This window comes from Sus scrofa, chromosome 18 (genome assembly GCF_054392235.1).
Source record: "Sus scrofa isolate SSC_HxYL_T2T_F1_AM1 chromosome 18, Sscrofa_HxYL_maternal_Yorkshire_Landrace_v2.0, whole genome shotgun sequence".
NCBI classification, from domain to species: domain Eukaryota; kingdom Metazoa; phylum Chordata; class Mammalia; order Artiodactyla; family Suidae; genus Sus; species Sus scrofa.
This window is the reverse complement of record NC_139400.1, coordinates 15,906,817-15,931,892: the sequence shown is the minus strand read 5'-3', so window position 1 is coordinate 15,931,892 and position 25,076 is coordinate 15,906,817. Positions and strand designations below refer to the sequence as shown.

Genomic DNA, 25,076 nt, shown 5'->3' with positions numbered 1-25,076 from the left:
GTGTGTGTGTGTGTGTGTGTGTGTGTGTGTGTAGGATTCCCCACACCAACAAGCAATTCTCAGATGCCAGCATGATACCTGAGAATTCAACTCAATTCTGACACTGTCTCCCGAGAGACAACATCACATTCCACAGGTAAAACCACCCTCAACCTCAGGTACCAGCTGTGAGTCCCGCTTGTCACCTGCAATTCTGACAGACTGGCTCTAAACCAGAGGTTCTCATGACTCCCTCCTTGGGTTTGATTAATTTTCTAGAACAGCTCACAGAACTCAATAAAACCCATGTACTCACTAGATTAATGATTTATTATAGAAGTGTGCTAAAGGATCCAGTTCAACAGCCAGATGAAGAGATATGTAGGGTGAGGGCCTGAACAAAGGAGCGTGTCCTCACTGAGCTTGGTGAGCAGCCCCATGGCACATGGCAGCAGTCCAGTTCCCCAGTGAAGAAACTCTCCAGTGAGGCCCAGGAAGCCCTCCTTTTGCGGTGTTGATGGAGGCTTCATTACGTAGTCATGATTGACTAAATCTCTGGCCAATGGCAGCTGATTCAATCTCAAGCCCTTCTTTCCTCCCCAGAAATCAGGGGGCGGGACTGAAAATTCCAACCTTCTAATCAACCAGTTGGTTCTCCTTGCAACCAGGCCCCACCCATAGTTGTTTCTAAAAGTCACTTCAAAAAGGAGTTCTCTTCTGGTACAGAGGGTTGAGGACCCAGCATTGTCACTGCAGTGGCTCCAGGCACTGCTGTGGTGTGGGTTCAATCTCTGGCCTGGGAACTTCCAATAAATAAAAAAAATATCGCTTCATTAACATATCAAAGACACATTTATCATCACTCTCCTGGCTTAGGATATGCCAAGGCTTTGGGGAGCTATGAGCCGAGAACTGTGGATGAAAACCACATATGTGTGAGAAATATATTTTGGTTATCTAAATATGCAAATATAGGAGTTCCCATCATGGCGAAGTGGTTAACGAATCTGACTGGGAACCATGAGGTTGCAGGTTCGATCCCTGGCCTTGCTCAGTGGGTTAAGGATCCAGCGTTGCCGTGAGCTGTGGTGTAGGTCTCAGACATGGCTCGGATCTAGCATTGCTGTGTCTGTGGTGTAGGCCGGCAGCTATAGCTCCCATTCACCCCCTAGCCTGGGAACCTCCATATGCCATGGGAGCGGCCCAAGAAATGGCAAAAAAATAATAAAAAGTAAATATATATATATTTCTTACCGATTACAATATCACAGGAGTTTTTCAAGTAAATTTGCTATGAACATACATGTACAGGGTTTTGTGTGCACATAAATTTTCATTTCTCTGGGGTAAATGAACAAGGGTACAATTGCTGAGTCATGTGGTAAGTGCATGTTTATTTTTATAAGACACTCCTATACTTTTCCATAGTGGCCATATCATTTTACCTTCCTACAAGCAATTCATGAATGATCCAGTTTCTCCACATCCTCACCAGCATTTGGTGTTATTACAGCTTCTTATTTTATCTTTTCTGATTGGTGTGTAGTGGTAGCTCACTGTGATTTTAATTGGAATTTTCTTTCCTTCAGCCACAGCAACGCAGGACCCGAGCCACTGTCTGCGACTTACGTCACAGCTCGCAGCAATGCCGGATCCTTAACCCCCTGAGCAAGGCCAGGGATTGAACTGCATCCTCATGGATACTAGTCGGATTCGTTTCCACTGTGCCACAACAGGAACTCCCTACTTGGCATTTTCTTAAGGGCTAATGATGTTGAACATCTTTTTGCGTGCTTATTTGCCATCTGTACATCTTCTTCAGTGAAATATCTGTTAATGCCTTTTGCCCACATTCCAGTTGGACTGATCTGATAAATTTCCATATTTTGCTTGGAAGACTACGAGACGCTGATGAAGGAAACTGAAGATGACACAACCAGATGGAAAGCTATATTGTGTTTGTGGATCAGAAGAAAAACTATTGTTAAGATGACCATCCTATACATGGCAAGCTACGGATTTAATGCAATCTCTATCAAAATACCAAGGGCATTTTCCTCAGAACTAGAAAAAATAATCCTAAAATTTGTATGGAGGCACAAAAGGCCCTGAATAGCAAAAGCAATCTTGAGAATAGACAAAGCTGCAGATATCACATTCCCTGATTTCAAACTATACCATGAACCCATAGTAATCAAAACTGTATAGGGTGGTGCAAAAATAGACACAGAGATCACTGGAGCAGAATAGAGAATCCAGAAATAAAGCCACGCTTATACGGAAAATTGATCTAAAACAAAGGAGCACGGATATACAATAGGGAAAACATAGTCTCTTCAATAAATAGTGTTGGGGGAGTTCCCCAGTGGTTCAGCAGGTTAAGGATCTGGTATTGTCACTGGTGTGGCTTGGGTCACTGCTGTGGCACAGGTTCAACCCCTAGCCCAGGAACTTCCACATGCCAAGGGCACGGCCAAAAAAAAAAAAAAATTATGTTGGGAAAACTAGACAGCTACACACAAAAGAATCAAACTGGACTACTCACACTACGCATAAAAATAAATTCAAGATGGGTTAAACACTTAAATGTAAGCCCTGAAACCATAAAACTTCTAGAAGAAAACATAAGCCATAAGCTCTTTGACATCAGTCTTACTATAGGGAGGTATGTCTCCTCAGGCAAGGGAAGCAAAAGCAAAACTATGGCAGTGGATCCACATCAAACTAAAAAGCTTTGCACAGTGAGAGAAACTAGCAAGAAGACGAAAAGGCCACCCACTGAATGGAAGAAGATATTTGCAAATGACATGTTCAGTGAGGAGTTAATATCCAAAATACACATAAAACTCATACGAGTCAACATAAAAAAAAAAAAAAAACAATTAAAAACTGGGCAGAATATCTAAAGAGACATTTTTCCAAAGAAGGCACAGAGAAAGCTGACAGGCACGTGAAAAGACACTCAACATCTTCAGGGAGATGCAAATCAAAACCATAATGAGACACCTCCTGACGCCTGTCAGAATGACTATTGCAATAATAATAATAACAATAAGCTTGGCAAGGATGCGGAGAAAAAGGCATCCTCATGTACTTTTTCGGTGGGCGTGTAAATTGGTACAGCCACTATGGATACTGGAATAGAAAGTCCTCAAAAAATTCAAAATAGGACTACCAGATAACCCAACAATTCCACTCCCTGGTATTTATCCAGAGAAAACAGAAACACTAGTTCAAAAAGACACACGCACCGCTATGTTCATTACAACATTATTTCCAATAGCCAAGATATGGAAGCAACCTAGGTGCCCACCAGTAGGTGAACGGAAAAGAAGATGTGGTGAATACACACGATGTGGTATTACTCAGCCATTGAAGAGAACAAGGTCTTGCCATTTACAGCATGGAGGGACTGGAGGGATAAATCAGGCAGAGACGGCAAAGTACTGTATCCTTTCATTTACACGTGGAATCTAAACAACAAAACAAATGAACAAACATAACAAAACAGAAACAGAGTTACAGATACAGAGAACAAACAGGTGGTTGCCAGAGGGGAGGAGGTGGGAAGAGGATATTACTGGGTGAGGGAGATTAAGAGGTACAAACTTCCAGGTGCAAAATAAATGAGCCACAGGTATGAAATGTCCAAGGTGGGAAATATAGTAAATAGTTATATAATATCTTTGAATGATGACATAGTTTAATTAGACTTTTCCTCATGATCATTTTGAAATGTATGGAAATAACGAAATACTATGTTGTATAACAGGAACTAACAGAGTGTTGCAGGTCGATTATACCTCAACAAACAAACAAATACACTCAGAAAAAGAGATGTGTGGTAACCAGAGGAAGGCGGTGGGGGAAAGGGGAGTTGGCTGAAGGTGGCAAAAAGTACCAAGGGCGAGTTATAAGATAAATAAACACTAGGAATAAAATGAACAACACGATAAATGTAATTAATGCTGCTATATGTTATACGTGAAAGGTGTTAAGAGAGTAAATCCTGAGAGTTCTCATCGCGGGGAAAATTTTTTTTTCTATTTCTTTAATTCTGTATTGATATGAGATGATGTTCACTAAACTAATTGTAAAAATCATTTCATGATGTATGCAAGTCGATTCATTATGCTGTACACCTTAAACTTATACAGCATGCCAGTAAAATTGGAAGAAAGAGAAATTTCCTAAAATTTCCTTTTTTTTAAGAGTTCTTTTGTGATGCAACAGGTTAAGGATCCGGTGTTGTCATTTCAGCAGCTCAGGTCACTGTTGTGGTGTGGGTTGAATTCCTGGCTAGGAAACTTGGGCATGTTGCAGATGTGGCCAAAAAATAATAAAAAAATACAATTTCCACACTGTTTTTAATAAGATATTTTAGTCTTTTTTTTTTTTTTTTTGGTCTTTTTAGTGCCGCACCTGTGGCATATGGAAATTCCCAATCTAGGGTTGAGAACTGCCGGCCTACACCACAGCCATAGCAATGCCAGATCTGAGCTGCGTCTGAGATCTATACCTCAGCTCATGGCAACCTCAGATCCTTAACCCACTGAGTAAGGCCAGGGATTGAACCCACATCCTCATGGATACTAGTCAGTTTCATTACTGCTAAAGCCACGACAGGAACTCCAATAGATTTCAAAAGAATGCACAAACGGTAAGAATACATTTTTGAGACAAGTGGGGGTAAAATAACATGGATTGAGTACTAGGTAACGTGAAGGAATTAATGTCAGTTGCCTAAGTGTGATAATGGCAGGGTGGCTGTGCACAGAAAAGCTCCCATCAGTTCAAAGTGCATTCTGAAGTATTTCAGGTAGAAGTAACATGATGACTTTTCAGAGCTGGGAGAGATGGAAGGAACAGATGAAACAGGAGTGGCAGAATGTTGGTAATTGTTGAAGTTGTGTGATGGGTTACAAAGTGGATTCATTACGCTACCCTTTTCGCATTTGCCTGTGTTGGGATATTTCCAGAATAAAAATGTTTTAAAAAGACAATGTGGGAGTTCCCATCCTGGCGCAGCAGAAACAAATCCAACCAGGAACCATCAGGTTGCAAGTTTGATCCCTGGCCTCGCTCAGTGGTTTAAGGATCCTGCGTTGCTGTGGCTGTGGCATAGGCCAGCAGCTGTAGCTCCAATTGGACCCCTAGCCTGGAAACCTCCATGTGCTGTGGGTGCGGCCCTAAAAAAAAGAGAGAGAGAGAGAGAATGTAATGAAAATGCAAGTTTGTGTTATTACATGTTTTCATCATATCCCCACAGTGCTAGGCATGCAAGGCCAGCTTCACGAACCTGCCACCTGTGCCACGCAGGGCCTCACACATGCTTTAGTGCTTTGCTCCTGTGGTTTTTGTTTTTGTTTTTGTTTTGCTTTTTAGGGCCGTACCCACGGCATATGGAATTTTCCAGGCTAAGGGTCAAATCAGAGCTGCAGCTGCCAGCCTATGCTATAGCCACAGCAACTCAGGATCTCGAGGCAGCTCATGGCAATGCCGGATCCTTAACCCACTGATCAAGGCCAGAGATCGAACCTGAATCCTCATGAATGCTAGTCAGATTTGTTACCACTGGGCCATGATGGGAACTCCTGCTCTCATGGTCTTGAAAATTTTTTTGGCCACATCCCCAGCATGTGGAAGTTCCCGGACCATGGATCAAACCCAGGCAACGGCAGTGACCCAAGCCACTGCAGTGACAATGCTGGACCTTAACCCACTGTGCCACAGGAGAACTCCAAGGTCTTGAAATTCCTAATGATTTTGAGCAAGGGGCCCTTCATTTTCATTCTGCACTGGACCCCACAAATTATGTATCTGGAGCTGATCCTGTAAGCACATAGTACATGCTGAGTGAATGCTTGTCAAATAAATGGAACAAAGAGAAGATAACGAAGGAGAAAGGGAAAACAATTTGGTGGTGCAAAAAGGAGGAGATAACAAGGTCAAAGGAGAGCGGAATAAAGTCATGAAGTAAAAAGTTAATGTGATTCCAAAAAAACGATGCTGCTGGGGAGACAAGGAGGTTCAGAGAGAAAGCCGGGAGGAAAGGGCCCATTATTCATCCTTCCGCTTCTCAGAGGAACCACAGCCCTTCGTTCAGCTACAATTCCCAAGTATAAGCAAAAGCAACAGTGGAAGCAGAAAGAGGAAGCCGCTTGGATCCAAGGAAAGAAAGGCTTGTAGGCTGGGAGGCAAACTGGACCCATTCCCTTTGCTGGTCCCTCACCAATAATCTCAGTCTAGAGAGTGCCCCCAATGTCTTTACAGCGAAGTGGAGAAAAAGGAGAGCCCTTGACGTGGAACAGACCAGCTCCCTCTACAGCCAAACCCATGTTCAAGGCTGTGGTTGTCTCTCGCTAATGCAAGACTGGGAAAGACTGGAAAATGGTTTGGGGAGGGGGGAGAATCAAGGAATCAAAAGGTCATAATTGGAGTTCCCGTCGTGGCACAGTGGAGACGAATCCGACTAGGAACCATGAGGTTGCGGGTTCGATCCCTGCCCTTGCTCAGTGGGTTAAGGATCCGGTGTAGCCGTGAGCTGTGGTGTAGGTCACAGACGCATCTCAGATCTGGCGTTGCTGTGGCTCTGGCTGTGGTGTAGGCGGGCGGCTACAGCTCTGCTTAGACCCCCTAGCCTGGGAACCTCTTATGCTGCTGGCGTGGCCCTAAAAGGACAAAAGACAAACAAACAAAGAAACAAAAAGATCATAAATCATTAACAGCAAGTATTCACTAATTACCAATAAATCGTACAAGTATTTATTGCCTACTCCATGCCTAACAATGAGAAGGATATAAAAAGGAGTGTAAATAAACCCCACCCTTTCTCATGATGCATTCTGGTCCCCACCCTTCACAGCACCCAGTCTCTCCTCTGAACCCCAGCAGCACTTTGTACCTCACGCCACAGCATTTGTCACTTTGTACCTTGTCTTAGGGCAGCGATGTACATGACTTTCCTCTTCTTGGCAGTAGGCTCCTGAAGGGTGAGACACCTGTTGGATCTACTGCATATGCCTTAGAATGTCCTTTGAAGCAAATGAACAATAAAAAAAATGTCTTGAATCCAAGTGTGACAGCTCACGGTGGACTAGGTGTGAGGAAATAGGCACTCCTGCAGTGTGGGTGGGAGTGGGAATTTTTACCACTCCTTTCAAAAGCATTTCGGCAACACGTATATCAAAAACTTCACTGTTAGGAATGTTTCCTATTTACACATGTAAATAAAGACAGACAAAGAAACACAGGAACTTCCGGAGTTCCCGTCATGGCACAGCAGAAACGAATCCGACTAGGAACTATAAGGTTTTGGCTTCGATCCCTGGCCTCACTCAGTGGGTTAAGGATCCAGCGTTGCCATGGGCTGTGGTGTAGGTTGCAGACGAGGCTTGGATCCTATGGCTGTGGTGTAGGCCAGCAGCTGTAGCTCTGATTGGACCCCTAGCCTGGGAACCTCCATATGCCACAGGTGCGGTCCTAAAAAGCAAATAAATAAATAAATAAATAAATAAAATAAAACAGATGGAGGAGTTCCCGTCGTGGCCCAGTGGTTAACGAATCCGACTAGGAACCATGAGGTTGCGGGTTCGGTCCCTGCCCTTGCTCAGTGGGTTAACGATCCGGCGTTGCTGTGAGCTGTGGTGTAGGTTGCAGACGCGGCTCGGATCCCGCGTTGCTGTGGCTCTGGCGTAGGCCGGTGTCTATGGCTCCGATTCGACCCCTAGCCTGGGAACCTCCATATGCCGCAGGGGCGGCCCAAGAAATAGCAAAAAGACAAAAAAACAGATGGATAAAGCAATGGATGGATATGTAATAAGTCAAGTATAGTGAAATATTAATTATAGAATATACATTGTGTGTACATGAGTGTTCATGTAAAATTCTTTTCTGGGTTTTGTTCTGTTTTGTTTTGTTTTTTAGTTGGGGGTGGTGTTTCACCCAAGGCATGTGGAAGTTCCCTGGCCAGGGACGGAATCCGAGCCTGGGCCCCTGCTGTGACAACACCAGATCCTTAACCCACTGTGAGGATGACTCTAACTAAACGAATCACATACTTTCTCTGAGCTGGTTTTCCTCTCTGTAACATGACAATGATAATCGTGGGGTGTCCCTAGTGGTCTAGTGGTTAGGACGCAGGTGCTTTCACGGCTGTGGCCCAAGTTCCATCCCTGGCCTGGGAACTGAGATCCTACATCAAGCCACTGCATGCCGTGACCAAAAAAGGCCAAAAAAGGAAAGGAAAAAAAAAAAGAAAATAATATTCAGACTTAGCCCGCCTGATTGTTTAGGATCAAATAAGATTACGGATGTGGGCCAAATTGTTTCTACCGCGAACACCCTGTTAGAAGCCACCTGCAAAAAAAAAAAAAAAAAAAAAAAAAAATTAAAATACAACAAATAGGGGAAAAAAAAAAAAGCCACCTGCACATTAGGCGTCTACGAGCCATTCAGTTCAAATGTCACTTTTACGATCAGTCTTCATTAGCTCATAAAAGATGAATATCCTGATACAGAGCCTACAATCTTAACTTCTCAATCTTCCCCTATAAGGTGATAACCTTATTTTATCTTCTGATCTTTTATCTCTTTTGCTGCCTTTGCTGTCTGAAGATGAGCCTTTTCTGAAGGTGCCAAACAATGGTATCAAACCACTCCTCCGGGAAGACCAGGATAATGATCTTGGAAGGTCATAGGTGTTTTGGTAAATTATCATCATTAGGCAGCCAAAAAATGTTTCCAGTTGGTTGACAGTGGTTAAGAGCCAGCTTCCGGACTGGGATGGCGGGCTCACATCTTGAGCCTACCCTTGATCAGCCACACAGGTTCCTCAAGTTTCTGACCTCACCTATAAAATGATACAATAATAGCCACCACTATTTTATTTTAAATTACTTAATTTGTGCAAAGCATTTAGCAAGGTGGGCAGTACATACAAAACATTCCACACATGTTGGCTGTAAGCATTAAGCAGACCCAGATTCCAAAACACAAAACCTGGAGACAGAAATCTGGAGACACAGAGAAGAATATAACAGGATACATCTGTTACCTTTCCTGGGAATTCTGTCCGTAACCTCCACTTCTCCCCTATCGCCTAACCTCTGACTTCCCTTCCCCATCATCCCCCCAAATGAGGCAGCATAGTGGGCAGCCAAGAAGGGTGCTCCAGGAGTTCCTGTCGTGGCTCAGTGGAAATGAATCCGACTAGGAACCATGAGGTTGAGGGTTTGATCCCTGGCCTCTCTCAGTGGGGTAAGGATCTGGCGTTGCCGTGAGCTGTGGTATAGGTCGCAGACGTAGCTCGGATCCCAAGTTGCTGTGGCTGTGGCTGTGGCCGGCAGCTTTAACTCCAATTGGCCCCCTAGCCTGGGAACCTCCATATGCCGTGGGTGCAGTCCTAAAAAGATTAAAAAAAAAAAAAAAAAAAAAAAAGAAGGGTGCTCCAAACCCTAGCAGGGCGGTTTGCAGAAAGCAGGCAATAGAAAGTGGAAAGACAACTAAATTAAGTGGAGACTTCATATTTTGCCAAGAATACCAAGCTGATTAAGAAAAAAGCAAAGTAGGAGTTCCCGTCGTGGCGCAGTGGTTAACGAATCCGACTAGGAACCATGAGGTTGCGGGTTCGGTCCCTGCCCTTGCTCAGTGGGTTAACGATCCGGCGTTGCCGTGAGCTGTGGTGTAGGTCGCAGACGCGGCTCGGATCCCGAGTTGCTGTGGCTCTGGCGTAGGCCGGTGGCTACAGCTCCGATTCAACCCCTAGCCTGGGAACCTCCATATGCCGCGGGAGCGGCCCAAGAAATAGCAACAACAGCAACAACAACAACAACAGACAAAAAGACAAAAGACAAAAAAAAAAAAAAAAAAGAAAAAAGCAAAGTAAAACCTTTGGGATGGAGGTTGGCCGTATGTATTCAGGGCAATAAAAAATTTCATTTGTCTCAATAGTGACATTCTTTAGAATTCAGTTGGAGTAAATAATCCAAAAAGAAGGAAAAACTACACCTAAGAAGATATTCATTGTAGCATTATTATTATTATTATTATTATTATTGTCTTTTTGTCATTTCTTGGGCCACTCCCACAGCATATGGAGGTTCCCAGGCTAGGGGTTGAATCGGAGCTGTAGCCACTGGCCTACACCAGAGCCACAGCAATGTGGGATCCAAGCCACATCTGCAACCTATACCACAGCTCACAGCAATTCCGGACCCCTAAACCCGCTGAGCGAAGCCAGGGATTGAACCCACAACCTCATGGTTCCTAGTCAGATTCGTTAACCACTGAGCCACGATGGGAACTCCTGTAGCATTATTTTTTTAAACAGCTTCATAGAGGTACAATTCACTCCCCCCTTTTTTTTGCCACACCCAAGGCATGTGGAAGTTCCCAGGCCAGCGATTAAACCTGCCATCATAGCAGTGACCCAAGCCACTGCAGTGACAACACCAGATCCTTAATCACCGAGCCACAATGGAAATCCCTCACCCCTTAAATCAGGGCAATCTTGCTTTTAGCCGCTAGCTGGTCTAGTGGCTAGGATTCTTGGTTTTCATCCAGGCTGCCCAGGTTCAATTCCAGAACAGAGAATTAAGATCTCGCTTCAAGCCATCACTCACTGCTTTCTCTCCAAAATGGGGGGGGGGGGGGCAGTAGGGGATTGGCTCCAGCATCCCCACAGATACCAAAATCCAGGGATGGTCATGTCCCTTATATGAAATGACGCAGTTTTTGAATATGACCTAGCACATGTTCCCCATTGTTACATTAGTGGAATACCCACTACAATGAAAATAGTTGTAAATACCATGTAAATGACATGTAAATAGTTACCAGCCCTCAGCAAATTCAAGCTTTGCTTTTGGGAATTTTTTTTTTTTTCTTTCTTTCTAGGGCTGCACCTGCAGCATAGGGAGATTCCCAGGTTAGGGGTTGAAATGGAGCTGTGGCCCCTGGCCTACACCACAGCTCACAGCATCGGTGGATCCCTAACCCACTGACAGAGGCCAGGGATCAAACCATCCTCATGGATGCCGGTCAGATTTGTTTCTGCCGACCCACAACGGGACCGCTTGGAACTTTCTAGATAACTTTTTTCTGAATACTGATGTGAGGTTGGTTGAATCTGAGTGATTACAGAACCTGTGGCTACAGAGGGCTGAATGTAATAACCAGTTTTCCTCCCACACCTACTTCCTAGAGCGACGCAGCTCATGGAGACTCACAGCCTTCCTGCTACATCTGTGGCCTCCCACTCCTCTTTATCGATCTGGGCTAGAGAATCAACGTGAACATTCCACCCCCCCACACAACTGAAACTGATAACACTTATGGCTTGAACCCAGCCAGAACTCAGATTGGGACTTGCACCCATGGTTTTTAAATTACAACTACTGGCCGGGTGTCTGGACTTACTGAAGCTTGGGTTCTTTGTGCTTCAGCACAGAGGGAATTCAGCGAGAGACAAAGTGAGAGGCAAGAAATAGATTTATTAAGATGAGAAGCTTGAGAGATGCAAGCGGGCAGGCAAGGAGGCTCTGCCTGAGGATTAGGTGGGTGACAGCTTTATAATTCAAGGGGAGTGGGGGTGGGAAAAGACCACCTCTTCCTCTTTCTTCAAGTATTAGCGCCTCTTTGGAATCTAATAAGAGAGTGTTTGACCCTATATGGTCAAACTAGGACTGTCAAGGTACTTATTCAAATCAGCCCAAGAGAGGTCCTTGAACTCCTGCTCTTGGTCCTGAGGGTGATGACCTGAGGCATATCTCCTGCTTTTATCTGTGGGAAGCCTGCTTTGTTCTGATGGCTTTCTTGAGCGACTATTAACTTACAGTGATCTCCCAAAGTTCCCTGGGTTTCCCTCTCTATCTGTGGTCCCCTACTGGGACTCCTACGACTCCCTGTGTAACTACTGTGTAACCTCCTATCCATCCCTATCACAACCACGCAGGCACACTGGTTCTCATCGGTATCCTCATCCTCATTTTTCTCCTCTGTCTGTCTCTCTCATACACACACACACACACACACACACTCACTGCACACATCCTCTGCTGCAGGAACCCTGCCAGTGCCCCCAAGACGGTCCTTGGGGTTAGATGTGTGACCATCATCTGCTACCCCCTCAGTTTGTCCACTAGTAACACTCTAAAGACATGGAGCTCAGCTTTGTCTCAAGAACAAAGTGAAAGTGAGCAGGACTCAGTGGGGCTCCTGGGAATGGAACCCTTTGTGTGTCCTCTCCTTTCTTGTTTTTAGGAAATAGGCCTCATTCAGCCTCCCTGAGCGTCCCTGAGTTCCACAGGGCAGGTTCAAACAGCTGCTCACCAGGGAGGGGAGGGGATGCAGAGACCTGGGAGGAGTCTGGAAACCATACTGTGGCCTTGGGGCAGGGTCCTGGTTTCTCCTCAAGGGATACACAGAATAATATCTTTGAATTCTTCTGCAGAACTAAAACCCCCAACCAATGAAAGATGTTAACTACTTGATGAAGCCTTCTTCATTCCAGAAAGGTAGGTGGACCACCAGAACCAGTCCCAGGGCCACTGAACACCAGCTTTAAAAATAATGTAAGCTTGCATCTACTCTGATCCTTATCTGCAGCCCTGTTTTCCACTACAAAATGATAACTCCACCTCCTATTATTTCGCAAAGGAGGGGACAGTCTTTAGGGCATTAGCCTGCTGTGGCCTCCTTTGCCTGGCAAAGCAATAAAGCTAATTTTTTTTCCTTTACCCAAAACTCTGTCTCCAAGTTTCTACTTGGCACCGGGTAGTGAAGGGCAGAGTTTCAACAACAAAAATATGCTTCCAGCTACTCTGCACCTCTGAGCACCTGCCTCACCCAGACTTACTGCCATACCCATGACTGAAAAGAGGGGGTCCCTGATCTCCAGCTAGTCTTCAGTGAGGCCATGTGAAAGGATAACCAGAAGGCTACCTCATTTTCTCCTTAGGAAATGAGAACATTCAACTGTGTTCAGTGAGCATTTGCCATATGTCAGCAACTGTGTTCATTTCAAAGATCCAGGGATGGTGGAAACTCATCACTCACCTTGAGAGGCTGACGGTAATGATCTCAGAGGGACAGCAGTGAGTGATGGCTCGAAGCGAGACCTTAATTCTCTGCTCTGGAATTGAACCTGGGCAGCCTGGATGAAAACCAGGAATCCTAGCCACTAGACCAGTGAGAGGCTAGAAGCAGAATTGCCAGGATTCTTGCTCCCCGTTGAAAGCAAGAAGGTTTCAAGGAGGCAAAGACTGTAAAAACAAGGGTAAAGTTTATTGTTGGAAATACAGCACAACATGCTGGAGAGCACAGAGAGAAGAGTCCATTTATCTACCGCAGAAGCAAAGCATTAATACACACCCTAAAGAAGAGTGTGGGTGCAGGCGCTCCCCCTGAGCGAGGAGCATGCCAGAGAGGGGATTTGAGTCCTTTATATAGGACAGTTCTTCTGGATCTTTGTTTCCGTTTGGCCAATTATCTTGTTTTATTTCTCACACCTAACCAGACACTGGGCCCTCCCCAGTATGCGCGCACATTTTTTGGCAAGGTTGGATTCCAGAGCAAAGGGTTCTGGATGCTATCAAGGCTTATTATGGCCTGGCACCCCCTCCCTTTTTGACTCCTAGGAGTCTTAACTGTGCATGTGCCATTGGGGAGCTCTCCTTGACTCCAGGAGTAATTGAAACAGTCATCTTATCTTTCTACTCCAGCAGGGCTCAGCTCCTGCAATTAACTTTTTCCTTGAAGTGTCAAAGAGAAGCAAGGTCCAGTTTACTCAGCCTGACAAGTCCCAGCTGTTCTCAGCCCAGGGGCCCATTGACCTCCTACCTCAGTGGAAGTGCTGCCCAGCACAGGTTGCTATGCCTGAAGCATGGCGAGGCCCAACACACTGAAATGTCGAAATCTGGGCAGAGAAAGGTTTACTGTGGGGCCACGCAGGGAGAATGAGCGGCTTATACTCAAAAGACCTAACTCCCTGATGGTTTGGGGAGAAGAGTTTGTTTGTTTTGGCCACACCCACGGCATGCAAAATTTCCAGGCCAGGGATCAAACCCATGCCAAAGCAGCCACCCAGACCAGTGCAGTAACGATGCCTGATCCTCAACCCGTTGCACCACAAGGGAACTCCATGGTCTGTGGAAGAATTTTTATTTTATTTTTTTTATTTTTGTCTTTTCTAGGGCCACACTCGTGACATATGGAGGTTCCCAGGCTAGGGGTCTAATCAGAGCTGCAGCCGCCAGCCTACACCAGAGCCACAGCAACGCAAGGATCCCAGCTGAGTCTGCAACCTACACCACAGCTCACAGCAATGCCTGATCCTTAACCCACTGAGCAAGGCCAGGGATCAAACCCACAACCTCATGGTTCTTAGATTCATTAACCACTGCACCACGACAGGAACTCCGTGGAAGAATTTTTAAAGGCAATTTTTGGGTGAGAGCTGTGGGGTGTGTGACTTCTGATTGGTTGGTGGTGAGGTACTGAGGAAACTTGGGCTCGGCCTGAAGTTACCCTTATCCACCTCGGCTGGGGCCTTAGTTCCTAGAAGAGCTCAGAGATGTATTGTTACCAAACCTTTTGGGGAAATCCAGGATCACTTATCATTACTTATCATTGCACTGTTCTTTCTCTCTCTCTCTCTTTTTTTTTTTTTTTTTTTTTTTTTTTTGCTTTTTTAGGGCCACACCTGCAGCACATGGAGGTTCCCAGGCTAGGGGTCCAATTGGAGCCGCAGCAGTCAACCTACACTACAGCCACAGCAACACAGGATCTGAGCTGTGCCTGCGACCTACACACAGCCATGCCGGATCCTCAACCCTCTGAGCGAGGCCAGGGATCGAACCCGCAATCGCATTGTTCCTAGTCGGACTCGCCTCTGCTGCGCCACAACAGGAACTCCTTTCTTTCTTTCTCTTTCTTTCTTTCTTTCTTTCTTTCTTTCTTTCTTTCTTTCTTTCTTTCTCTCTCTCTCTCTCTTTCCTTCCTTCCTTCCTTCCTTGCTTCCTTCTGTCTTTGTTTCGTTTTTTGTTGCACCTGCAGCGTATGGAAGTTCCCGGGCTAGGGGTCCAATAGAAGCCACAGCTGTCAGCCTACATCACAGCAATGTGGGATCCGAGCCACCTCAGTGACCTACACCACAGCTCTCGTCAATGCTGGATCCTTAACCCACTGAGCGAGGCCAGGGATCAAACCCTCATCCTCACAGATCCTAGTTGGATTCGTTTCTGCTGAGCCACAGCAGGACCTTGCACTGTTGTTTCCGGACTGCTCCTCCTTTGTTTTACACTCCCTTCCTTCCCTAATAAGAAACCATTTGAGTCTGCCCTAAGGGACTCTGGGAAGGTCTAGGAAGCTGAAGCCTTTTCCCAACAAAGCAGAAACAGGGGACACAGAAAGCGTTTGTATCCAGGAGGGCCCCACAGGGTCCTGCTCGGTTTCAGGGGGAAGGTATGTAAACAGAACATTACTATACAACGGGAAAGGCAGCGGAGGTGGGAGGGAATGCCATGCAGACTCAGCGGATACTGTCTCTGCAGCAGGTGTCACCTTGCAAGTGGCCTTTGAAGAATTAAGACTTACCTGGGCCAACAAGCATATACTACACACAAACAATCTTACAGGTCTGCAGAAGAGAAGGACTTCATAGAAACGGCGCTTGGGCAAGGGAAGCAGGACACATCATTCCACGTGTAAAGCACTATGTGAGTTAGAGATTAAGTAAACCACGGTCTGTGCTCCCAGGCACAACACAAGGCACCCGAGTACAACGCAAACTGCGTTGAGGGGAAAAGGAAAGGTGAATTTAACTCTGGTCCGAAGTACGAAGATCACGAGGACGACGGCAGGTGAGGGTGGGGAGGACTTTCTTTAGGGCTCTGGAGGGGGTGGGTGCAGTACAGTGAGGGCCGGAAAAATTAAGGTGGGGCGGTAGGAGTTCAGCCTTAAGCAGAAAAGGGGCGGAGGAAGCTGGACAGGAGGGAGGAGATTCGCGCAGAAAAGTGGGTGGAACCAGTGGGCTCCACCCCCTCCCCCGCCTCCCACTCCCCACAACCTACTTAGCGCGGAGTCTGGTGAGACAGGTGAGGGAAGAACTCGGTGCAGGTAAGAGGGGTGGGAGGGTCTGGCTCCTTGGTAGAATCCGTGACTCCTAGCTGTGCAGATTTCAGGGAACTCCTGATGGGCTGGTTTGGCCGTGGGGCTGCCAGCCAGCGGTGTTCTGTTGCAGAGGAAAGAAACGGCTTCTTCCCCTGCAGCCTCCCAGCCCCTGCGGTGATAACGCCAGGCAGGCAGGAAACTCGAAATCTGAGTTTCCGAAGTTAGGGTCGGTAGAGGTGGGGGATGCTGACGTACGTAGAGAGGTCAGGGATTACTCTGCCCCAGGCCTTTGTAAGATTCTGGGGTAGTTCTGGCCTGTGGCTTTGTTGTGTCCCTGTGAACTTTCTCCCTCTGCCTGGAGCCTGGGCTGACTGGAGAAAATGGGGAAACGAGGTCAGACAGGGTAAGTGGGCCTCTCTCCCCTGCAGGGTCAGACGGAGGGCCTCGGGCCGGGGAGGCGGGGAGTGAAGGTTGGGCGAAAGCAGTAATAAAGGGCAGGGCCTGCCCAACACCTGGATTCCAGAGATGCCAGGTGAGCACTAAGGCCGGAGGCAAGGTGTGCCCAGGACTGGGTCCTGGAGGGGTAGAAACTTAGAGATCACAGCGAAGGAGGAAGAAGGAAGGCAGGCCAGGCCATGACGTGGGAAACGTGCTTGAGGGCTGGGAGGCAGGACTCCGGGCTGGTTTCCTGGCTCTTCTCCCCTGGGACAACCGTGCGCGCCTAGAGAATTCCAGAACTGAAGGGGACCCTGCACATCATGTCTTTGGGCCATTTCTTTGAGACTGAAGAAAATGAAACCCCAAGTACTTGGAAATCTGACCCGGCCATGATGCCAGTTGCTAGTTTGGACACAACAGGTGTGTTTCTCTTTGCAGGAGTTGGGGAGGGGCCATGGTGCCAAGCCAGCTGTGGGGGAGACTGGAGAAGCCCTTTCTCTTCCTGTGCTGCGCCTCCTTCCTCCTGGGGCTGGCTTTGCTGGGGATACGGCCGGACATCGCCCCTGTTGCTTATTTCTTTCTCAGCTTGAGCGGCTTCTTCTTGTTGGTCTGCTTCCTGGCCTGCCTTTTGGAACGGGGGTCTCAATCCATGCAGACTGAGAGCCCAGGGGCCTCAAGCAATGCACGGTGAGTTAAGGGGTGGGCAGGACTGGAGGAATACACACGGACCCACTCTCCCTGTGTCCCTCTTGTCTCCAGGCATACAGCCACTGCTCTCCCTCGTCACTGGTATCAGGGAGTAGAGGGGTTGGGAGCCAGGGGAGGGGTCTTTTGCTGGTAGAGAGTAGATGCGGGGGAGAAAAAGGTTCCTTTCAAGAAGCCACTAATGACTTTTTTGCTCCCCCCTCAGGGACAATGAAGCCTTTGAAGTGCCAGCCTACGAAGAGGCCACGGTGTTGGAATCACAGAGCCACCCCCAAGAGCTGGATCAACCCCCCTCCTACAGCAGTGTTGTTGTGATCCCCCCAGCACATGAGGAGGGACAGCCTAGCCACCCAGAGGAGCCCAGGAGAGCCAGATTGGACAGGCGAGTGGGCTCAGAAGGATCTGTGACCTCAGGAAGCCATGGAAGACCCCCAGTCAGCCTGCGGCTTCGGGGAGCACGGGTTGTGTCCACTGTCCCTGACCTGCAGAGCTTGTGGACTGTCCCCAAACTGGAACCGCTGACTCCACCCCCTGCCTATGACGTCAGCCTCTGTTACCCCGATGATGATGTTTTCTATGGAAACAACTGGACACCCCCCTAAAGGGCCTTCCCAGGATCTACCGTCTTTCTGCAGCAGACTCAGGCTTTCGTTCGACCATCACTTCCCAGGGCCTGTTACGTGCCCGGAGCTGATCCACCCGCACATCACAGATGAAGACGTCAACCCAGAGGGGAGTCAGGCCACCACGAGCCAGGTCTAGTCTTGAGGTGGCACATCCCAGACATGTAGGCGGCACAATCTGAGCCTTCGGGAAATCGCCAGTGACCTGCCCCATAGCTGATTATCTCCAGAGTGAGGCTGAGGGTGAGATGAGGAGGCGAGCCAGAGAAATCTGGTGAAAGAAGAAAAGAAATACCATCTGAGTGGCAGCTATGTTGCCTCAGTTCTGGAGCTTTCCGTCCGTTAGATCACAAAAAGTGAGGTAGTAGCGCCCTCATTTGCAAAATGAGGCTTCCAAGGGTCAGAAAATTTGATGATTTGCACAGGGGCCCGCTGCTGATAAATAGCACACAAATGTCTTGAACTCTGCTCTTCTGATGCCAAAGAAGCAGGCGCTAGATGGGGCCCAGGCTGAGCAACTGTGATCTGTCCTTCTCCCCCATCTCCGCCCCCCCACCTTCCTGTGCGTTCTCTGCATCTCTCTTCTCTCTTCAAATAAACACTTATTTGCCTCACTACCTGCAGTCTCTTTGCCGAATTCTTTCTCCAAACACACAAAGTTCTGGGGACCTACTTCAAGTGGTGAGGTTAGCATTCTCACCCGACGGCAACCCCCCACCCCAAATATTTTTGGTGCCGAAACCAGGGAATTCAAGCCTCATTCAGCTATGACATAAGGCCCCTGACTTTCACTCTTGGGGTCTGTCTCTCTCGCTAGCTCTCTGCTTTGCTTTCTTTTCAAGACCCACGGGGCATCACCTCCTTCCGCCCATTGTACTACCGCTTCCGAGGGTGGCTCGTGCACTTGGCTGCACCCAGAGAATACTGGAGCCCAGGCCTGACCGCTTCCCCCATCACAGGGCTTGCCTCTTCTGGGTCCTGTGCCATAGGAAGGCCCTCACAGGGCTGCCAGACCCTCTGTCCCTCTAAGCACAGACAGGGTGCCTCCGCCTTGACTGCCACACTCCCTCACTGCACCCGGCCGGCTGCTGCTGGATGGAGCGCGTGTGGGAAGGGATAGGTGGAAGGGCCAGGCCGAGGCTCTGAAATGCCACCCACAAAAGGGAAAGGCAAGGAGAGGTTTTTCCACTAACTATCTCCCTTTCTGGCCAATGCCTGTTTTCAGAAAGAAAGCTGGGACTTACACAGGTCCTTACAACTATGAAGATTTCTGTTCCAGGAAAAATACCCCCAGAACACAGGGATTAATCCATAGAATTCATAGAGGAAACTTCAGGAAGGTTGCTCATCCTGGGTACCATGGATGCCAGGATAGCACATGGGTCCCAGGACACCCTGGCCGGCAGGGCTGCCACACGGGGGAGTAGCTGGCCCCCGCTGCGGCTAGGGTTGACAGCACTAGGTAGACACGGGGATGCTTGGAACCAGTCCTGTCTCAGGGAGCCCCCACGGGACCTCCCAACGCTAGTGCTCCTCTCTGTTGCAGGAGCATCGTCTTCTTGAAGGAATGATGGGAGACACTCCCTCCATCCCCAAGGACTCACCCCTCTGGTGCATCGAGTCACTGGGACAAGCTTTCTCTAGATTCTGTAAAAGGAAAAAAAGCTCATTTCCTTTTTCCTTCTTTCTTTTTTCTTTTGCTTTTTAGGGCCACACCTGAGGCATATGGAAGTTCCCAGGAGCTGTAGCTGCCGGCCTAGGTCACAGCCGCAGCAATGCCAGATTTCAGCCTTTGTCTGCAGCCTGCACCACAGCTCACGGCAAGGCCAGATCTCTAACCCCTTAGGCGAGGCTAGGGATTGAACCTGTGTCCTCACGGACGCTAGTCGGGTTTGTTCCTGCTGAGTCACGATGGGAACTCCATTTCCTTTTTCAATACAACCTGGCCCTGACACAGACTTGAGGGGGATGAGGCCTGGCCGGAAAATGGAAGCCTCGAATATAGTTAGACATAGTTAACTACAGTTAAGCACCTTTAGCAAAATGTAGGGAAAATGGACAGAGGTTCCTTGTGTTCAAGCTTTTATGGCCCTGAGGGAGAACCTGGAGCTATGCACATCCTGTGTCAGGGAAACATGTCTGGCTGGGCCCCATTCGGGCTACACAAAAGCCTGCTATGGAGCCCCCTATAGGGGCACCCCTAGAGGAACAGGGGTCTGAGGCAGAAGCCCTGATATTTCTTCACCATCTTCAGCCTCTCTCCCACCCTACAAGCCTCTTGGCCCTTCCTTACCAAAAGTGCAGCCAAAGCTTCTTTGCCCCTTCAGGAAGTAGTAGGCAGGCCTCAGGGAATTCCTAAAGTCCATACCCCTTTGCTTTGTCCAGCCTCTACCAGTGTTGCACACACTTAGGCAGATTCTCAGAGGAACCTAGCCAGTTCACCAGAAAATTCCAGGACTAAGTCTCTCCTGTGACCTTTACCTCCTATAATCAAAAGCCTAGGGAGTCAGACAGCTCTCTCGTCCCTCTACTCTCTCCTCCTAACCGCCCCGCTCTCAGGAAGGACGCCAAGCTTCCCGCTTCTGCAAGTTCCCTCCTCCTCCAGATTCTTCTGATCATCCTAAGACCCCCACCACTGCAGAGGGACAGTCCCCTCCAGGATGTTTTATCAGCCAGTCTGCCCCTGATAGTAGGAAAAAATTCTGTGTGGCCACCCAATACGTTGTGGGGGGGGGACTTTTTTTTTTTTTTTTTTTTTTGTCTTTTTAGGGCCTCACCCATGGCATATGGGAGGTTCCAGGCTAGGGGTGGAACTGGAGCTACAGCTGCCGGCCTACACCACAGCTACAGCAACGCCAGATCCAAGCCTACACCACAGCTCACAGCAACACTGGATCCTCGACCCAATGAGCAAGGCCAGGGATTGAACCTGTGTCTGCATGGATACTAGTCGGATTCGTTACCGCTGAGCCACAACGGCAACTCCTATGGATGTACTTTTAGACAAGTCCTTGCATTGCTAAGAACTTCAGTTTTATGTGTTGTGTCAGACTTGATGCTGCCAGCCATTCTCAAAGCAGCATCAGCTGGCAGCTGCAACTTTACATTTTCAAGGTCTCCTCTTGTACATGAACAGAAAGAGGAGACAATGTGTATAATGAAGAATCGTTCCTGTTGTTTATGTGTTAATACCACGTCAAGCTTTAAAACCTACACCACTGGCTATCTGACTACAAGTCTCCTGGAAGTGCGGCCTAAACTGGGTTTCACACTTATATGCTAAAAAGAAATGAGAAATTATTTTTGTCTATAAATGTTCAGGTTGTCACTCCACCAACTACTTCTAACTGGGTCTGTTAAAATTTACATCCGTAAACTGGACTGACAGAAGAAGAGAGATATATATACACACATATCCATGCCAAGTGGTTCTATTCCTTTGGACAGTGTAATCCAAGCACTAACTATCTGAACTATAATAACAAATATTACCAAACATAACCTGGTTCTTACCACTGCTTGAGCCTCCAGTTACAATAATTCTTTTATTGACCTTTGGCCTCGACTTTTTAATCTGCCTGTTAAATTTGCCTCTTTCAGATTACAACAGTTTTCCTAAGAGGATAATAGTGATGTAGGGAACCCAGCCACACCATAAAACAGATCCTGTCTGAATAACAGCGAAAAGTCACCCTGGGATCCCTTGACAAGACAGGGCGAGAGTTCTATGCCCCAGTTATGTAGGGTCTGCGAGCCCCCTGCCACCTGAAGAAGCTACTGAAGATAGACCATAGCCCTTCATCTTCCCAATAAAGATGTACTGCGGTTCACATCTCTCAGGGGGGATTTGAAGCAGGGTCCCAGGTTGAGCAAATGTAATCTGTTCCCTGTGGATAGATAACTTCAAGATAAAAGCTCCTACTTGGATAAAAGATAGAGACCATCTATTTCTCATTTTCTCCGAAACTACACACTGGCAGAATGGTTCCCCAGGGACAGAGAAAGGAGGGGCACCAGACCACAGTACATCCGGTCAACTTCCCAAAGACCCTTGTGCTAAAATCCACCCTGAGGGCAGGGCCCCAAGTCAGGCAAAAGCCAGACAAAGCAAGATGACAGGCCAGAGGAAGCCCGGAAGGACTGTCCCCCTACAAGTGACTTAAAGGATCTCCAAAGCATGTGTCTCTCGCTTCCTATCTTGCTCTGTCAGTCTTTTTTCTCCCTCCACCCCCATCCGGGTCCCCCAGCCTGCCAGTGCTCCCTGCACCTTCTTTCTCATCTCTCTTCAAATACTTACTTGCCTCATTACCCTCAGTCTCTTTGCCAAATTCTTTCCCCAAAGACCCAAAGTTGTGGGGACCTACATCAACTGGTAAGGGTTCAGCATTCTCAGCCAGCAATACACCCTCCCCCCCAACATGAAAGCCCATGTGTTTTCAATACAAGGCAACAGAAGCCAGGTTATCCCATATTTCTGTGAGCTGTGGTGTAGGTCACAGATGTGGCTGGGATCTGGCATTGCTGTGGCTGTGGCGTAGACAGGCAGCTGTAGCTCTGATTCAACTCCAAGCCTGGGAACTTCTATATTCCTGGCAGCCCTAAATAAAATAAAATGTAAAACATGAGCTTCTTGGCTGGGGTGGTGGAGTATCTAAGGCCCTCTTTTATTATTATTATTATTATTATTATTTTGTCTTTTCAGGGCCACACCTGTGATATATGGAAGTTCCCAGGTTGTGAGTTACAGCTGTAGCTGCAGGTCTACACCACAGCTCCCAGCAACACGGGATCCTTAACCCACTGAGCGAGGCCAGGGATTAAACCCGCATCCTCATGGATAGTAGTAGGGTTGTTGCCCCTGAGCCGCAAGGGGAACTCCCTGTAAGGATCTTTTTTGAATCATCTATTATGAAACACTCTACTCGCTTCAGCCTCACCCTTGCGCTCTAACCGCCAGGGTTTTGCCCCAGGCCCCCTGCCCTGCTTCCCCAGATTCAAAAAGCATATCTGTCTTTCTGGACTCCTGTGCTGCACCTGTGCTGTAGGTTTTAGCCCCTGGGAGCCGCTCCACCGGCACTGACCCGCGCGCCCTACTCAGTCGGTCATCTTCGGGCGCGGGGACCTGTCTACAGCGCCTCCTAGCGCTCTCCACGTCTTCCTTACCCGGGTCCCAGCAATTAAACTCGATGGAGTGAAAAGTCCGGCCACACCCATGTCCACCGAGTTCTTGCAATAGGCGGGTGTGGCCCGGCGGGCGGTGCTGGGGCGGGAGCGTGATTTCCGCGGGAACCCACGGCCAATGGGGTGCCCACGCTGGGCGGGGCGGCTCCGTCCTTCCCCTTCCGCAGAGGGCGCTCTCACCCCATTGGACGGCGCTTCAACTCGAGGGCTCTGCGCCTGCGCGCGCCCCGCCGACGGCCCCGCCGGCCGGCGCGGGGGTGCAGCTAGGAGAAGTAGTGCGCAGGCGCCTAGCGCGCGGGCGGACGGGGGAGGGATGCGGAGGACGCGAAGGCTCGCGGTTTGTTTGGGTCGCGGACGGTGCGCGGGAAAAGCGGGGAATGGCGGCGCCGAGCGCGGCCTCCGGACCTGCCCTCCAGCAGAAGGGGCTGATGGCCGCTGATCGGGGTCGCAGGTGAGTGAGGGAGGATCCCCGGGGTCGTTGGTTGGACCCAGGGACGGGAGCTCGGGCCTCTGGCGTGTGGCCCTGGCGCCCCCCGATCTAAACCCCTGGAAAAGCGGCGTCCGCTCTTCCTGCCTAGGGTGGGAGGCGGGGCAGGGCCCCCGGGGGCGCGCGGGCGGGTGGGTCTTCTGGCCTTGACTCTCTTTTTCTTCTACCCGGGCGTCTGAACAAGGTAAGATCTTTCCATTCCTGCCAGATCGTGGCTTCTCTTAAAGCTCCGTCATTCTTTCTTTCCCCTTATGAGGTTTTCAACTCCTTTATGAGGAACTAAACTTAAACCTGCAGACCTCGGAATCCTGCCTGATGTGCATTTGTTTGGGATGGAATATATCATGACCCGTATTGTGTTGACTGTAATGGCCTGATGTGCAGGGCATTCAGCACAGCTTTTGGAGTTTGAGTGCTTTGAGACCGGGAGGTGCCCGAGGCTCCAAGTGTGTCTCCGCCAGTGCTCTAGTTTTATCATTTCATGACACACATTTTCCAGGATAACATATTTTAATGTTTCCTGGTTCAGACCCAAGTTGATTGAGGACTTTGGGTGCAGAGCCTGCAGAAGGACACAGAATCAAGACTCAAGAATCTCCCCTGTGATTCTGCACCACCTCCTCCCTTTCCAGATCAGTCCTAAAGTTCTAGGTAATTGTGGTTATTTGTGGAACGTCCACATTTGAGACTCTCCCCAGAACGTGCAATACAGGAAGGAGAAGGTGTGTGGAGAATGGATAATACTTCAGATTAAATCTCTTGGGTTACTGATTGGAAGTTTAAGTTGAGAATTTAGAGTTAAGAACTGAGAGTCAGTGCGTGAATGGTGAGTATGGATGAGATTGAATAGGGAGAGGCTTTTTGAGGGGGGATCCTAAAGGAAGAGCAGCATGTGAGGGCAGGCCAGAGGTCCTGTGAAGGAAATGACCTAGAAGGCAGAGAGGGGAACTGAAGACAGTGGTGTCCTGGCAACCGGGGGAGGAGAAAGTTGTAAGGAGAAAATGCTCCTGGGACTTTAGGGAGGAAAAACTGAGGAAACTTACCCTGCATTGTCTGTATCCTGAGGAAAGACCTAGTATCCAGTTGTGATGTCATCTTACAGTTGACCTTTCAACACTTATTTTTAACCAGAGTTCACACTTGTCTCATTGTTACTGCTTTCGTGTGTTCTAAGGTGATTTTTTTTTTTTGTCTTTTGAGGGCCACACGCACGGCATATGGAAATTCCTAGGCTTGGGGTCACATCAGAGCTGCAACTGCAGGCCAGTGCACAGCCACAGCAACATGGGATCCAAGCCTCCGCTGCAGCCTGTACACAATGCCAGCTCCTGTACCACTGAGTGAGGCCAGGGATCGAACCCATGTCCTCTTGGATACTTGTCGGGTTCATTATTGCTGAGCCACGATGGGAACGCCTAAGATGATTCATAAGTGAGGTTTTTGATATCTTTAGAGTGTGTTGTTGTAGCAGGTTTTTACTAAAGGTTTGGTGTAAACGAGTATTACAATAGAACGGAGAACGTGAAATTAAAATGCAGTTTCAGACATGACTG

The 25,076-nt window shown here is 48.3% G+C and overlaps 2 protein-coding genes and 1 long non-coding RNA gene across 18 annotated transcripts in view; 2 read left to right on the top strand and 1 right to left on the bottom strand.

The window, feature by feature from the left end:
- Positions 1 to 4,365: 4,365 nt before the first annotated feature.
- Positions 4,366 to 23,193, bottom strand: LOC146394889 (uncharacterized). The gene is made up of 3 exons (XR_014833604.1): positions 23,019 to 23,193; positions 14,811 to 18,126; positions 4,366 to 4,531 (listed from the first exon to the last, which is right to left on the bottom strand). It is a non-coding gene; the product is annotated as an uncharacterized LOC146394889 (long non-coding RNA).
- On the top strand, positions 16,041 to 18,472 carry TMEM139 (transmembrane protein 139). Of its 5 annotated transcripts, none has more exons than XM_085005240.1 (3): positions 16,041 to 16,073; positions 17,113 to 17,214; positions 17,438 to 18,472. In XM_085005240.1, the coding sequence occupies exons 2-3, from the start codon at positions 17,177 to 17,179 to the stop codon at positions 17,832 to 17,834; spliced, it is 435 nt and encodes a 144-aa protein (XP_084861366.1). In that variant the 5' UTR covers positions 16,041 to 16,073; positions 17,113 to 17,176; the 3' UTR covers positions 17,835 to 18,472. The 5 variants fall into 5 exon arrangements, with proteins under 5 accessions (XP_084861366.1, XP_013846218.1, XP_003134620.1 ...); XM_013990764.2 differs by having other exon boundaries at positions 16,966 to 17,214; XM_003134572.5 differs by having other exon boundaries at positions 16,041 to 16,095; positions 16,966 to 17,214.
- A 143-nt stretch (positions 23,194 to 23,336) lies between the features above and the next one.
- Positions 23,337 to 25,076, top strand: part of CASP2 (caspase 2) — a 29,006-nt gene continuing 27,266 nt past the window's right edge. For all 12 annotated transcript variants that reach the window (XR_014833596.1, XR_014833593.1, XR_002340222.2 and 9 more), the window contains exon 1: positions 23,337 to 23,487. Coding sequence is in view for 5 of the 12 variants with exons in the window: in XM_085005232.1 (XP_084861358.1) it covers positions 23,414 to 23,487 (74 nt within the window). In the remaining 7 variants the exon portion in view is untranslated. The remainder of the gene's footprint in view (positions 23,488 to 25,076) is intronic.

Bases quoted from the DNA above. Each gene is read 5' to 3' on its own strand.
- TMEM139 (XM_013990764.2), top strand. From the start codon at position 16,982: ATGGTGCCAAGCCAGCTGTGGGGGAGACTGGAGAAGCCCTTTCTCTTC. The intron at 17,215-17,437 runs GTGAGTTAAGGG...CTCCCCCCTCAG, and splicing joins GGGGCCTCAAGCAATGCACG to GGACAATGAAGCCTTTGAAG.